Here is a 16,593-nt window from a genome sequence, read left to right on the forward strand (position 1 = left end):
GAAAAACGACGAGTAAACAGACATTTTGGTCAGAGGACAGAGGAACTTTGCAGACCTGATTCGGCGCACTCCCGTGAGCGCGCCGTTTGTTATTTTTCCTTTCTATTAAACGGTATTGTTCGGTTGAAATATTATTGATTATAAAGACAATAAACAACCTGAGGATTAATAATAGACATTATTTGACATGTTTCGACGAACTTTACTGGTATTTTAGTATGTATTCGTCTGCCTGTTGTGACCGCCTTGGAGCCATTGGATAACTGAACAAAACGCGCCACCAAAACTGAGTTTTTGGGACATAAAGAGGGACTTAATCAAACAAAACGAACATTTGCTGTGTAACTGGGAGTCTTGTGAGTGCAACCATATGAAGATCATCAAAGGTAAGTGATTAATGTTATCGCTATTTCTGACTTTAGTGACTCCTCTACTTGGCTGGTAAATGTTTGTATGCTTTTTTTACACGGGGCGCTGTCCTCAGATAATTGCATGGTATGCTTTTGCTGTAAAGCCTTTTTGTATAACACTTGTATATTTTATGAATGCTTATTATGTGTATTCCTGTATTTTGAATTTGGCGCTCTGCAATTTTACCGGATGTTGGCCAGGTGGGACGCTAGCGTCCCACATATCCTAGAGAGGTTTTAAAGTGTCTGTGACCAACAGATGCGTATCTGTATTCCCAGTCATGTGAAATCCATAGATTAGGGCCGAATGAATTTATTTCAATTGACTGATTTCCTTATATGAACTGTAACTCAATAAAATCTTTGAAATTGTTTCATGTTGCGTTTATTTTTGTTCATTAAATATTGATCTGATTGCTCAGTTAGATACATTTAAGTCGGACGTTTACATACACGTTAGCCAAATACATTTAAACTCAGTTTTTCACAATTCCTGACATTTAATCCTAGTCAAAATTCCCTGTCTTAGGTCAGTTAGGATCACCACTTTATTTTAAGAATATGAAATGTCAGAATAATAGTAGAGAATGATTTATTTCAGCTTGTATTTCTTTCATCACATTCCCAGTGGGTCAGAAGTTTACATACACTCAATTAGTATTTGGTAGCATTGTCTTTAAATTGTTTAACTTGGGTCAAATGTTTCGGGTAGCCTTTCACAAGCTTCCCACAATAAGTTGGGTGAATTTTGGCCCATTCCTCCTGACAGAGCTGGTGTAACTGAGTCAGGTTTGTAGGCCTCCTTGCTCGCACACGCTTCTTCAGTTCTGCCCACAAATATTCTATAGGATTGAGGTCAGGGCTTTGTGATACCTTGACTTTGTTGTCCTTACGCCATTTGCCACAAATTTGGAAGTATGCTTGGGGTCATTGTCCATTTGGAAGACCCATTTGCAACCAAGCTTTAACTTCCTGACTGATGTCTTGAGATGTTGCTTCAATATATCCACAAATATTTTCTTCATCCTGATGCCATCTATTTTGTGAAGTGTACCAGTCCCTCCTGCAGCAAAGCACCCCCACAACATGATGCTGCCACCCCTGTGCTTCACGGTTGGGATGGTGTTCTTCGACTTGCGAGCCTTCCCCTTTTTCCTCCTAACATAACGAAGGTCATTATGGCCCAACAGTTCTATTTTTGTTTCATCAGTCCAGAGGACATTTCTCCAAAAAGTACGATCTTTGTCCCCATGTGCAGTTGCAAACTGTAGTCTGGCTTTTTTATGGCAGTTTTGGAGCAGTGGCTTTTTCCTTGCTGAGTGGCCTTTCAGGTTATGTCGATATAGGACTCGTTTTACTGTGGATATAGATACTTTTGTACCGGTATCCTCCAGCATCTTCACAAGGTCCTTTGCTGTTGTTCTGGGATTGATTGTCCCTTTTCGCACCAAAGTACGTTCATCTCTAGGAGACAGAACGCGTCTCCGTCCTGAGCGGTATGACGGCTGCGTGGTCCCATGGTGTTTATACTTGCGTACTATTGTTTGTACAGATGAACGTGGTACCTTTAGGCATTTGTAAATTGCTCCCAAGGATGAACCAGACTTGTGGAGGTCTACAATTTTTTTTCTGAGGTCTTTGCTGATTTATTTTGATTTTCCCATGATGTCAAGCAAAGAGCCACAGAGTTTGAAGGTAGGCCTTGAAATACATCCTCAGGTACACCTCCAATTGACTCAAATGATGTAATTTAGCCTATCAGAAGCTTCTAAAGCCATGACATAATTTTCTGGAATTTTCCAAGCTGTTTAAAGGCACAGTCAACTTAGTGTATGTAAACTTCTGGCCCACTGGAATTGTGAAACAGTGAAATAATCTGTCTGTAAACAATTGTTGGAAAAATTACTTGTGTCATGCACAAAGTAGATGTCCTAACCGACTTGCCAAAACTATAGTTTGTTGACAAGAAATGTGTGGAGTGGTTGAAAAACGAGTTTTAATGACTCAAAGTATGTAAACTTCCGACATCAACTGTATAACCTGTTTTACCTGTCTCTAGCTATAGATAAAGAAGGTATCCTACAGCTACGCTTGCATTTCCTGTAGTGTGTACACTCTCATCTTGTCTGTAGATCATGGGGGTAATGTACAGCAGGGCTCTGATCTGATAGTTCAATCTTCCCTCTCTCTTCCTCCCCCCTCCCTCTATCTCTCTCTCTCCCCACCCTAACTCTCTTTCTCACTTTCTCTCCTCCCTCTCTCTCTGTGTAGATAATGAAGGAGGTGTGTCGGGCTCTGGGGAACGCAGCAGCTGATGACAGTAAGCTGTTGCTGCTCAGTGCTGTGGGGAGTGTCTTCTGCAGTGGCCTGGACCCGTCCTACCTGATAGGACGCCTCTCTACAGACCGAAGGAAAGAGAGCAGCCGCATTGCTGACGCTGTACGGTAAGAGAGGAACATAAGCTATAGCCACACACACACACACACACGCGCAGAAGTAACACACAATTGCAGTTATCCACCTAAAGAAGGCTACAGCAGGAACAGAGAACACCGCACACATACACATGCACACACACCTACACACTTACCTAGACATCTCTTACCGTTAGTGCATTGACTTGACGTCTTACCAAGGTAAATTATCTTAGCGCACTGGAAGATCATTTTGCTTATTTTAACCTAAAAAAGGCTTGATACAAGTGGGTAAGATAAATGATCTTATTTAAAGATATTTGATCTTAATTTGTCTTAGTAAGACATCTCATTATCTTAGTGCACTGGCAAATAATTTTTCATACTAAAAACGAAGTCTGCTTGCCCTGATTCGCCTAAAGCAGGATAAGCACGAATAAACACAAAGACACAGTCATATTGTACTGTATAGTTTATACTCACTGTTTTGTGTCTCCTCTCCCAGGGACTTTGTGCTGGCGTTTATCCACTTTAAGAAGCCCATCGTGGTGGCCATCAACGGGCCTGCCCTGGGCCTGGGGGCAGCTATCCTGCCTCTATGTGACGTGGTGTGGGCCAGTGAACGGGCCTGGTTCCAAACACCCTGTGCCGCCCTCCGCCTCACCCCCTCCGGCTGCTCCTCCTACACCTTCCCCCAGATCCTGGGAGTTGCTTTGGTGAGTCTGGTTGCCTGGTCCACTGTGCAGGTTTTTGTTCAAGCTCTGCAGTAAAACACGATTCAACTAATTATTCAAAATTTTACATCTATATTACCTTGTTGTACATTTTTTTTAAATTATCTCCCTGTCACCGCCTCTCACCCTGACAGACCAATGAGATGCTGTTCTGCGGGAGGAAGCTCACGGCACAGGAAGCCTGCAGCCGGGGCCTGGTGTCACAGGTATTCTGGCCAACCACGTTCAACCAGGAAGTGATGCTGCGCGTGAAGGAGATGTCCACCTGCAGTGCTATGGTAGGCTTTTCTGACATAGAGATAGTCATGTAGAGCTGAAATGCTATATCCCAGGCCTTGCGCTAGGAGCCTGCCAGGAGCATTGGTCTATAAATTGAATATAACTCTCAGATAATATTATCTAACCACAAACAGAAACCACAAATAAGGGAAATATATATATATATATATATATATATATATATATATATATATATATATATATATATATATGTGTGTGTGTGTGTGTGTGTGTGTGTGTGTGTGTGTGTGTGTGTGTGTGTGTGTGTGTGTGTGTGTGTGTGTATGTGTATATATATGTGTATGTGTATATATATATGTGTGTGTGCATGGGTTCTGTAACTAATACAGTACAATGCTGCCAGATCAAGTGTAAAAATGAAGGGCCTCGATCTATGACGCAGGCTGCCTCTTACTCTCTGTTTGACCCTGTGTGTGGAAGGTTCTGGAAGAGTCTAAATGCCTGGTGCGGAGCATCCTGAAGTCGGTCCTGGAGGAGGTGAATGAGAAAGAGTGTCAGATGCTCAAACAGCTGTGGTGCTCCACCAAGGGACTGGAGGCGCTCTTCAGCTACCTGCAGAGCAAGGTGTATGATAACTGACCTCTACACACCTGCAGAACTATCTATGGGCCACGAGATCTGGTCTTCAGTTACCTACTGAGCAACATCCCTGAAGATATAGGGCTTTGATCTTCAGTTACCAACAGTCTTCTTTAACAACCAGCAGAGCGTAGTTTGCCAGTCTCTGAGGCCTTATCTCCGCACATCAACATCTGGGTCTGCAGAGCACCACCATCAATTTTTTTTTTTTACTTTGGTCATCCCTCAACTTCCCTGCCTGTAAGAGGGGATCTGCAAAGCATCAACTTCTGGAGAGGATTCATCTGTAGGTTTCAGTCTGCGTTCATAATGGCCTGCTGGGAGTCCAGTGACCGTGAACAAGGCTCTTCAGGAAACGGATGCACAGCAGCAGAACGTTGTGGGAGTGCGTGGAGCCAAAAGAGCTCATCTGATGGCTAATGTCATTGTTCAATTATTTATTTGAAAATGTATTTAGATTTGATCCTAAATAGAAAAAAAGCATACCACGTGTATATATCTTCTATTAGTCTGCTGCTGTTTTTTTTGTATCGTGCTTTAGTCTTTCTGTTTTGAGGTGAAGTGTCCTCCTGGGCTCTGAGGTGTAGTGAAAATCAAAGCTATGCTTGAGGTCAGAGTGGAACATAGATTTTCTCACCTTACATAGCAGTAACCCTGGCCAAAGAAGTAAATAATAATTTAAGTGAAACCTGTCCATTGAATTAGGTGTGGTGTAATAGGAGGGCCACTGGGGAAGAGTTAGAGCTAGGTCATGCCCAATGATACACACCCATAATTGGGAAGTCAATGTGAATGGGCAGTGTTGACAGTGAACTCTTTCTGGATTTATATAGGCCGTTTTGCGATGCTCTTTTGGAAGTGTTTATTCAATTGCTTGTATTTGGTTTGTCAGTAAGGGTGTGTTTGACCTCTGATTGAATGTGAATATATAGAAGGGCCCTCTTTGACCACGACCAGCACTCCCATAGAGAACCAGAGCTGTCTGATGGCATCTTTTCATTAGAATGTGGAGACTGTCGATAGATTAAAAGGAGACCTCTCCCTGGGAAAGGGAGGAAAGAGAGAGAATGAGAGAAAGAGGGTGAGACATACGTCATCATCATTATTATATCAGCAGCAATATGTGCAGCGTCATCATTATCATCAAGGTACATATATGACATGTATTACAGTACAAAGGTGTAGCGGGGGTGGTTTGCTTAACTACTCTTCTGTGTTGACTAACCTTGCCTGAGACCTGAAGACTTCTTTTGGCTCCCAGAGCTAATGCCCTGCCTTTAGCTCAGTGGGCTACTGCAGTCTTGAATCGTGAAGACGACCAGGGTTTGATACCCCGTTGATTATAAAGGCATGTATATTACATTGTGAAGAGTGTAACTATGATATTTGGACAGATAATTATTTTGATATTACCTTGCAATCGGTTATTAGTGAGACATTGTGTATTTTTGTAACCACAGAAAGAAGTTTTGTCCCAAAGTAATCACTGCACTTTTCGTCTGTTGGCTGTCTGTGTTGTGAAGATGCAGTAGTAGTGCAGATAATACCTGCATGTGATGATGGCTTCAGGAAATGGGAAATATATATCTACATATATTGTATGTATGGATATCTATTTTTGGTTTACCCAATAATGAAATGTAGTTTTGTGGAAATTGTTTTGTATCATTCAGGAAATGGTGGGTTTTTGCAGTTGTACACATATATGAACCATGTAGGTGTTATATGGTGTAACTATATGCATGTACAATATTGTAGATACGTGTGTTGCCTGTCAAAATACTTTACATTTCAGGGTATGTTTTGTATTGCCATAGTAAGCAATGTTAGAAATCTTGCACAATTATTATTTGTATTTATTTAAAGTTAGTGCTCAAGTTCCCCTTGGGGCTGCAGTGCCATAATGTTTCCCTTTCCCAAGAGGCATCTTTCTCTCTTATCTTCTGTTCCAGATATTCTCAGTAAATTGCTTTTTTCCCTAGATCTGCACTGTGTGATAGTAGTGACACAACAAACACACACAAAAAAATGGTTACATGTAGCATAATTATGTTTAAAGGCTGTTGATAACCACTTTATGCAAAACTTTAAAACATTTAAAGTAATATTGCTATTAACAGCTCTGACAAATCAAAGCTCTATCAATTTCTAATCAACCATTCCCAATTATATTTGAATAACACTTTCCCTGAATTTCCCCAATTGATTTATTATTTGCGTGTTGATCAGTGTATTGCTAAAGTATAGTGTAAGATTAAATGTATATTAATATATTTGAGTTTTGCCTGTACCTCTCTCCAACCTGGTCTCAGAGCATTTTGTATTATTCTGTACGTAAACCCATACACTCCATTTAGTATGCGATGTTACTTCTGTATGGTATGTATTCATTTGTGGATGTCCATCAACCGTTTCGTATGATATGTTACGAATTTGAAAAATATACAATTATATTACGATTTGCTAAACGTATGATATGTTACGAATTCTAGCTAGGTGGTTAACATTAGCTAGCTGGCTAACATTAGCTGAGGTTAGGGGTTAGTATTAAAGTTAGGGAAGGGTTAGCTAACATGCTAAGTAGTTGAAAACTAGCTAAAAAGTAGCAAGTAGAGGAAAAGTTACTAATTAGCTAAAATGCTAAACTTGGTCGTGATGAGATTCGAACCAACCTTTAGGTTGCTAGACGTTCACGTTATACACCAACCCATCCACACCAAACCAACTCATTTTTGGCTTAAGTTAACATCTGTCTTATCTAACCAAACGTAACATATCATACAAATTTGTCTCTCGGTTTACATTTACTTTGTTACGTATAGTATGAGACAAGGCTGCTCTCCCAGGACCCAAATAGAGTAACATTGTGTTTGAATGATGCATTTGAATAATTTGAAGTAAAACCGTTATAATTCATTTGAGGACTTACCCTTGAAAATTATGACCGGCCCTGTAAGCCATGTGTTTAGGTTTAGTTTGTAAACTCCTATCTCCATATGATGTTTCTATGCATCTTCCAAGCATTTACAAACCTATTACATGTTGAGTTTCTACTCCTTTCTCTAATCTAAAATCACACCTCGGGGTGCCTTAGAAGTTGTATCTTTTGTCTGTAGGATGCTGTATCCATACGTTGTGAGTTTTGGGGGTCGAGCTGCTTTGAATAAACTATGACATTAATTTAAACATGGTGTTTTTGTTGTGTGTTTAAAAACTGTTTTGTTCCTACTTAGTCATCACTCCTACAAACTTTATTTTTGTTTGCTCCATTTGTATAGTACCAATGTCCTTGTTTGGATAAAAGCACACATAATTTGGATCAGATAAATACAAACTAAAAGAGCATCCATCTGTCCTTGGGATCCTCTCCATTGAAACACGCCACTTAAAATAAACATGAATGGGTTGCTCCTCTATGGCACTCACTATAACCCTCTTCAGCATTTTTTTCACCGTCACTCTGCTTTCCAGAAATGACTGGGGGCCTAATGCTAAACCGCTGTGAGTCATCTGGACAGGAAGAGGAGGAGGATTTTTGCTCTGAATGAAATATTACAATGTTGCACACAATTACCTAGTGGCATTCGTTCAGGATTTAGGCAATACCAACCATGGCTGTCTCTGTAGCATTTCATTCTGCATAATTAAGATGATCATCACTTAACATTTACAAAGTGCATGGTATTCCTAGTGCTAACTGCTGTATAGATGGTCATTGTATTATGTTTCTCTGGAAGATCCACTAACCTTATGGATGTCCAGATTAGAGGTCGACCGATTAATCGGAATGGCCAATTAATTAGGGCCGATTTCAAGTTTTCATAACAATCGGAAATCGGTCATTTTGGATGCCGATTTTGCCGATTTTTCTTTTTCCACCTTTATTTAACTAGGCAAGTCAGTTAAGAACACATTCTTATTTTCAATGACGGCCTAGGAACGGTGGGTTAACTACCTTGTTCAGGGGCAGAACGACAGACTTTTACCTTGTCAGCTCAGTGATTCAATCTTGCAACCTTAACTAGTCCAACGCTCTAACCACCTGCCTCACAAGGAGCCCGCCTGTTACGCGAATGCAGTAAGAAGCCAAGGTAAGTTGCTAGCTAGCATTAAACGTATCTTATAAAAACAATCAATCAATCAATCATAATCACTAGTTATAACTACACATGGTTGATGATATTACTAGTTTATCTAGCGTGTCCTGCGTGGCATATAATCGATGCAGTGCGCATTCGCGAAAAAGGACTGTCGTTGCTCCAACGTGTACCTAACCATCAACATCAATGCCTTTCCTAAAATCAATGCACAGAAGTATATATTTTTAAATCTGCATATTTAGCTAAAAGAAATCCAGGTTAGCAGGCAATATTAACCATTAATTGTGTCACTTCTCTTGCGTTCATTGCACGTAGAGTCAGGGTATATGCAACAGTTTGGGCCGCCTGGCTCATTGCGAACTAATTTGCCAGAATTTTACGTAATTATGACATAACATTGAAGGTTGTGCAATGTAACAGGAATATTTAGACTGATGGATGCCACCCGTTAGATAAAATACGGAACGGTATTTCACTGAAAGAATAAATGTTTTGTTTTCGAGATGATAGTTTCTGGATTCGACCATATTAACGACCTAAGGCTCGTATTTCTGTGTGTTATTATGTTATAATTAAGTCTATGATTTGATAGAGCAGTCTGACTGAGCGATGGTGGGCACCAGCAGGCTCGTAAGCATTCATTCAAACAGCACTTTCGTGCTTTTTGCCAGCAGCTCTGCTGTTTATGAATTCAAGCCTATCAACTCCCGAGATTAGGCTGGTGATAACAAATACAGTGGATTGTTCAGGATGAATGGAAGCTGGATATGAACAAGCATCCGATGAGGACTTGAGTGAATCCATTAATCAATCAAATGTATTTATAAAGCCATTTTTACATCAGCTGATGTCACAAAGTGCTGTACAGAAACCCAGCCTAAAACCCCAAACAGCAAGCAATGCAGATGTAGAAGCACGGTGGCTAGGAAAAACTCCCTAGAAAGGCCAGAACCTAGGAAGACACCTAGAGAGGAACCAGGCTCTGAGGGGTGGCCAGTCCTCTTCTGGCTGTGAGAGAGATTATAACAGAACATGGCCAAGATGTTCAAACGTTCATAGATGACCAGCAGGGTCAGATAATAATCATAGTGGTTGTAGAGGGTGCAACAGGTCAGCACCTCAGGAGTAAATGTCAGTTGGCTTTTCATAGCCGATCATTCAGAGTTAGAGACAGCAGGTGCGGTAGAGAGAGTCCAAAACAGCAGGTCCGGGACAAGGTAGCACGTCAGTGTTCCATAGCCGCAGGCAGAACAGTTGAAACTGGAGCAGCAGCATGACCAGATGGACTTGGGACAGCAAGGAGTCATCAGGCCAGGTAGTTCTGAGGCATGGTCCTAGGGCTCAGGTCCTCCGAGAGAAGAGAAAGAGAGCGAAAAAGAAAAAGAGAGAAATAGAGAGGCAGGATATAACCCCACCCACTTTGCCAAAGCACAGCCCCCACACCACTATGGGATATCTTCAACCACCAACCTACTACCCTGAGACAAGGCCGAGTATAGCCCACGGAAATCTCCACCACGGCACGAACCTGAGAGGGGCGCCATCCGAGACAGGAAGATCACGTCAGTGACTCAACCCACTCAAGTGACACACCCCTCCTAGGGACAGCATGGAAGAGCACCAGTAAGCCAGTGACTCAGCCTAATAGGGTTAGAGGCAGAGAATCCCAGTGGAGAGAGGGGAACCGGCCAGGTTGAGACAGCAAGGGCGGTTCGTCTCTCCAGTGCCTTTCCGTTCACCTTCACACCCCTGGGCCAGACTACACTCAATCATAGCACCTACTGAAGAGATGAGTCTTCAATAAAGACTTATAGGTTGAGACCGAGTCTGCCTCTCTCACATGGATAGAGAGACCATTCCATTAAAATGGAGCTCTGTAGGAGAAAGCCCTGCCTCCAGCTGTTTACTTAGAAATTCTAGGGACAGTAAGGAGGCCTGCGTCTTGTAACCGTAGCGTACGTGTACGTATGTACAGCAGGACCAAATCGTGAAAGATAGGTAGGGAGCAAGCCCATGTAATGCTTTGTAGGTTAGCAGTAAAACCTTGAAATCAGCCCTAGCCTTAACAGAATAAGGCTGTGAATATGACACTGACACATTTGTAAATGAATTAAATGTCCTGTGAGCTTGGAGGTTTCACATATAAGTAAAGCATCTGTTGACTACCCATAAGAAAATAACAAGGCAATTCTGTGTTTTGATACACTTTATTCAATAGAAATCCAGTGTTCATTCATCATCCCCAGTCAGATACGCAGACAATTTAAAACAATTATTTTGTTAAGTACTTTAAATATGCAATCAACCATGATTGCATGGGTGTTGGGTAGCAGTCCTCGAAACAGACCCCCATATGAGCTCTGATCCCTGAGTAGCGAAATGATCATCCACCACTGTCTATGACAATCCACCCAACACTATTCAACACACATACTGAAACCGACACTATGAGAGACCTCTTGTGGCCAGATGTCCAGGCAGTAAGGTAGGCTTCTCATGGTAGGCCCCCGTAAGTCTCAAGTCCTCCAATACCCAGTTCCTGTGCCCCTTCCTGGAGCATCGGCTCAGCCAGTACTGCCATTCAGAAGTCTTCCTTAGGGCCGTCTTTCAGCCTCTGTCTCATCTCTTTAGCATGCTGTTTGCTTTTCTCCCTCTTTCCAATTCGCTGTTGATCAGAAAGAGAAACACACACACATTGTTGAAAATACCAAAGTGCTCCCATCAATGAAATATGACAAAAGTAGTCATCTGGTGAGGCATCCCTTTCGAATTAAAACCAAATTGCTGGTAGTCCTCACCTCGTCCTTCAAACAAGCTCTCATGGCACGGTCCATATCATTGCAATGGCCAAAGAACTTCTTGACATTGTGCTGAGGATGAGACATTACAACATGTTTTTGACAGGTAAGAGTGTAGCTGTACTTGACTGCTCCTACACATTAGTTTAGAACAGCTACAGTGTAGAGCAATACAGTAGATCTTTCAGGTGGAGGTCTATGTTGGACATGTTCTTAGACGCTGTTGAGTCGTTCCACCTCAAAAAGCACAAAGAATAGGATTTTTACACCCACCATCTCAGATTGTTCTGAAATCGTTTCTGTAGTTAAACATATTAGATTAGCACTCCTGAAACATTAATTTGTTTAAATATAATTTGATCGCTGAGAAATTAAGCTAATTGATTGCACCCTAATTGGCCATTTTAATTTCTAGGATTCATATTATCTTTAATAAATATATACTGAACAAAAATATAAACGCAAGGTGTAAAGTGTTGGTCCCATGTTTCATGAGGTGAAATAAAAGATCACTGACATCTCCATAAGCATAAAAAGCGTATTTTCACACACATTTGTTTACATCCCTGTTAGTCAGAATTTCTCCTTAGGCAAGATAATCCATCCACCTGACAGGTGTTGCATATCAAGAAGCGGATTAAACAGCGTGATCATTACACAGGTGTACCTTGTGCTGGGGACAATAAAAGGCCACTAAAATGTGCAGTTTTGTCACACAACACAATGCCACAGATATCAAGTTTTGAGGCTTTGTGCAATTGGCATGCAGAGTGCAGGAATGTCCACCAAAGCTGTTGCCAGAGAATTCAATCTTCATTTCTCTACCATAAGCTGCCTCAAACGTCGTTTTAGAGAATTTGGTAGTATGTCAAACCAGCCTCACAACTGCAGACCACGTGTAACCACACCAACCCAGGCTTCTTCGCCTGCGGCATCATCTGAAGCCAGCCATCTGGACAGTTGATGAAACTGAGGAGTATTTCTGTCTGTAATAAAGCCCTTTTGTGGTGAAAAATTCATTCTGATTGGCTGGGCCTGGTTCCCCAGTGGTGCCCCTGCCAAGTCATGTGAAATACATAGATTGGGCCAAATTAATTTATTTCAATTTAATGATTTCTTTATATGAACTGTAACTGTAAAATCGTTGAAATTGTTGCATGTTGCGTTTTTATATATTTTTTTGACCATAATTCTTCCTAGCATGAGAAATCCAAAAATCAAAAGCCACCCAGACCTCCCCACCAATCCCACCTTAACAACTAGGATATAGTACTCTATGTGGCAGGTAGCCTAGTGGTTAGAGCGGCAGGTAGCCTAGTGGTTAGAGCGTTGGACTAGTAACCGAAAGGTTGCAAGATCGAATCCCCGAGCTGACAAGGTAAAAATGTGTCGTTCTGCCCCTGAACAAGGCAGTTAACCCACTGTTCCTAGGCTGTCATTGAAAATAACAATTTGTTCTTAACTGACTTGCCTAGTTAAATAAAGGTCAAATAAAAATAAAATGTCTGACAAGTAGTATGGAGCTGCTGCTTGGAGTATTGCGTCTTCATCCTTTGTCATGTATTCCCTGTGATGTTATTTACCATAAATTAGTGTGAAAGTACCAGGTTTTGCCTACTAGATGCTGCTGTTTCTGCTACTGCCACCACAACCTTTTATCCATTTCGCTGGTCTCTTGTGTTTATTAAATATCAAAACATTTTCTTTGCAACTTTGGGTAGAAAACCAATATCTTTTGCTCATGATGAAAATAAATTGTATGGTCATCCTCACAATTAAAGCCAGTCCTCCATGAAAGCAATTCCGTTTGTCCTTCTTTTAGGCCTAATTTGTGTTCAGGAAACGGCACCTCTGTGTGTGTGATTTATATCCCTTCAAAAATGGTCTGGGTTAGTTAGGCCATTCCTGGCGAACAAGCAAACCATTAGGCTATAGCAGTTCTAACTGTTTCAATGGTAAAAGTCCCAAACACACACTGTATAGTGTTTTTGCATTGGTAATGGTTTTGGGTTGGGTTTAATGGTACATGTCACTAATCACACTACATACAGAGATGTTTTCTAATCATTTTATTGAAAAACATGGAATGCCATGCAATGGTTTATAATTGTATAATTTTATTAGGGTTGTCATAACATTTTAGTTACTAGGCAAAGTTTTGGGCTTGTAGGAAAAGTGTTCATATGGGAATTGCTACATACGTATAGCCCTCTCAGAAAGCTGCCATTTGTTGGACTATTCATGGGAAGTTGGGTTGAAGCATTAGGTTGTTAAAAGAAGGACAAACTGAATTGCTTTCATGGAGGACTGGCTTGACCACACTATTTATTTTCACCATGAGCAAAAGCTATTGGTTTTCAACCCTAAGTTTCAAAGAAAACACTGTGATCCATTTTTTAAAATTATTATTATTTTTCCACCTTTATTTAACCAGGTAGGCCAGTTGAGAATAGGTTCTCATTTACAACTGCGACCTGGCCAAGATAAAGCAAAGCAGTGCGACAAAAACAACAACACAGAGTTACACATGGGATAAACAAACGTCAATAACTTAAAGGTCCCAATGCAGCCATTTTTACATCAATATCAAATAACTTCTGGGTACCAATTAAGCAACTTACTGTGGTTGTTTTCCATTAAAATTGTCCAAATTAAACAAAAATAGCTTCTTAGCAAAAAGCAACTTCTCAAGCAAGAATTTAGCTAGGACTGTCTGGAAGTGGTCTAAGTGGGGAGGGGAAAACTTAGACCCCCCACCCCCACACACCTGAAAACTAGCTGTTACTGGCAGAGAGTTTTGGAACTCTTTCTTAAAACTCCATACCGCCAAAACAAGCTGGAATATTAGGCAGTCTTTTCAAAAAGCTCTTACACTAAAAGGGCATGATCATTATTTCATTATATTCATTTCATTATCATCATTATTTAATTGGAAATATAAATAAAACACAGGGAAATCACATATTTGACTGCACTGGGCCTTTGATAAGAACCACAAGAGACCAGCAAAATGGATAAGTGTGTGGTGGCAGTAGCCAGAACAGCGGCATCTAGTGGGCAAAACCTGGTACTTTCACACTAATTTATGGTAAATAATGCAAGAGACTTCAATGGATAACTTCTCTAAACGGGGAAAAACCATCACCAGATTCCCAGAGAATACAATAAAAAAAGGGTGAAGAAGCAATACTCCAAGCCTCACAGCTCCATACTACTTCTGAGACACAGAAAACTGATACTGTATACTGGTTGTTGGGGTGGGATTGGCCTGGGGTGTGGTGGGTCCGTGGGTGGCTTTTGACCATTTTCTTGGATTTCTTATGCCTTATGCAATGGTAGGAAGAAGTTTGATCCAAATCGGATGTTGGGTACTATATTTGTTGAATATTATGTGAATCCTATAAATTAAAAGGGCCTATTCAGGAGCAATCAATGAGCTTAATTTCTCAGAAATAAAATTTCAACAAAATAATGTTTCAGGAATGCTAATCTTATCTGGTTCTAACTAGAGAAACGATTTCCGAACAATCTGAGATGGTGGGTGTAAAGGCTTGCTGAAATGACATGGAATGAAATGACCCAGTCTATGGTTCTCAGGCAAGTATAAAATAACTTACCTCCGTGTGGCACTGCTTCAGCAGGTTTATCAGTATGTTGCACTCGTCCGTGTGCAGGTGAGGCGACAGATCAGGGTGCATTCTGAGTTAAGGGCTTACCACTCCAACAATACTGGAAAGACAAACAATACCAACCATGTTTGTGACTACAATGCATAATGAAAATTACTATTTGACTATTTGGGTTTCTGTAATGTGTGTCTACTCTAAAGGATACTCCATCCACCCAGTCCCTCTCCATCCTGCAAACTCATGGGGATGATCCGTTTTCTGTTTACACTTACCTGCAATGAAAGAGAAAACAGGTGTAAAACACAGGTGGGCAGGTTAAAACTAATACAAGTCTAGGTAAAGATATGGATAGCATTGCCTGTGTGGGTTAATGAAGGACAGAGTACCAGACACAATGAGGAGTGGCAATTGTCATACAAGCCCATCCTTTCATCCTGATTAATCTCAAAACTGTGATTACCCGAAAAGTGATTTCAGCCTCTACTGTAACAAGTAGGCTAGCAGTTGGCAGCGTTGTTATAAGCAGTCATAAAGTTGTGGTTGTATAGAGATGGACTTTGTTACATATTCAGAGACCGGTTGAAATAGACTCAAATCTGTATGCAGCAAAGGGGCCAAGTTGTGAAATTGAATGATGCTAGCTAGCTAGTTAGTTACAGACTGTTCTAGCTACAGTACAACTCACAGACTGGTAGCTAGTACTGTAGCTACCAAAATAGACTGGAATTACCTTAAAAGCTGTGAATAGAATAAGGTAGCTAGTTAAATAAAGATATTACCAGTTCAGTTGGGATATCATTGAGATATCTATCTTCCAGGAATAGAATATATCGTAGATAGCAAGTTGACCAAATGTAGATAGCTGCCAATGCCTAGTAGCGAGAAATAACCCCTTAAGGGCAAATGCAACGTTCTTTCAACCCCTTGTTTTAACTCCTATTACTGCCAGGTTACTGTCGATGTATTTACATCTAACTAGCTACTGTACAAATCTTGAAAAATGTGTTTAACAATTCTGACATAGCATTCAATTGTAAACCTAATAATGTATTTGATAAAAGGAGGACATGCTGGTAACATGCTAGCTAGCTAGCTACACTTCTCTCACTCTTTCGTAACAGCAAAGACAGTACACTCAGTGGAAAATGATAACCTGATTGACATTACAGTAGCAAATCAGACACCTGCTACCGTTGGATGGTGGTCCAATCACATTAATTGTTGATCACATGTGGGCGGGCACTCCCTCAACGGGCACACAGCAAATAACTCCAGTCATTGCACGACTGGAACATAAAACACATTTTATTACATATTTATGTACGATTGTAATATGTATGCATTATAGCTATATCATCAAATGTAATTAATCCTAAACACGGTGCATCTATGCCTCTCCAGCAGACGGCGCCATCGCATATGGCAGTGGAAAGACGAATACATTTTTACGAAACAAAAGAGCTCCCAGAGCTCAGTTTTCTATTTATTTTGTTTTTACACGTTTTTTGTATAATTTAGGACAATATTAAACCCCATTTAACCCAACATAACCTCTAAACATCTCTAAAGCATCTCTAAAGCATGTGAATATGTGGTAAACGTTATTTGAAGGGGAAATTACGAAACAGG

The 16,593-nt window shown here is 40.8% G+C and overlaps 2 protein-coding genes across 3 annotated transcripts in view; one reads left to right on the forward strand and one right to left on the reverse strand.

Moving 5' to 3' along the window:
- LOC120047902 (chromodomain Y-like protein 2) overlaps positions 1–7,623 on the forward strand; it is a 61,091-nt gene extending 53,468 nt beyond the window's left edge. Inside the window, exons 4-7 of the mRNA XM_038993497.1 lie at positions 2,682–2,854; positions 3,330–3,540; positions 3,693–3,836; positions 4,279–7,623. Coding sequence (XP_038849425.1) covers positions 2,682–2,854; positions 3,330–3,540; positions 3,693–3,836; positions 4,279–4,437 — 687 coding nt within the window. The 3' untranslated portion in view covers positions 4,438–7,623. The remainder of the gene's footprint in view (positions 1–2,681; positions 2,855–3,329; positions 3,541–3,692; positions 3,837–4,278) is intronic.
- Positions 7,624–10,730: 3,107 nt separating this feature from the next.
- cmc2 (C-x(9)-C motif containing 2) lies at positions 10,731–16,093 on the reverse strand. 2 transcript variants are annotated; one of them, XM_038993509.1, is made up of 5 exons: positions 15,744–16,093; positions 15,170–15,236; positions 14,953–15,023; positions 11,336–11,407; positions 10,731–11,202 (listed from the first exon to the last, which is right to left on the reverse strand). In XM_038993509.1, the coding sequence occupies exons 2-5, from the start codon at positions 15,204–15,206 to the stop codon at positions 11,119–11,121; spliced, it is 264 nt and encodes an 87-aa protein (XP_038849437.1). In that variant the 5' UTR covers positions 15,207–15,236; positions 15,744–16,093; the 3' UTR covers positions 10,731–11,118. The 2 variants fall into 2 exon arrangements, with proteins under 2 accessions (XP_038849437.1, XP_038849447.1); XM_038993519.1 differs by lacking the exon at positions 15,170–15,236 and having other exon boundaries at positions 14,953–15,064.
- Between the last annotated feature and the right edge of the window lie 500 nt (positions 16,094–16,593).

This window comes from Salvelinus namaycush, chromosome 1, assembly GCF_016432855.1.
Source record: "Salvelinus namaycush isolate Seneca chromosome 1, SaNama_1.0, whole genome shotgun sequence".
Taxonomy (NCBI): domain Eukaryota; kingdom Metazoa; phylum Chordata; class Actinopteri; order Salmoniformes; family Salmonidae; genus Salvelinus; species Salvelinus namaycush.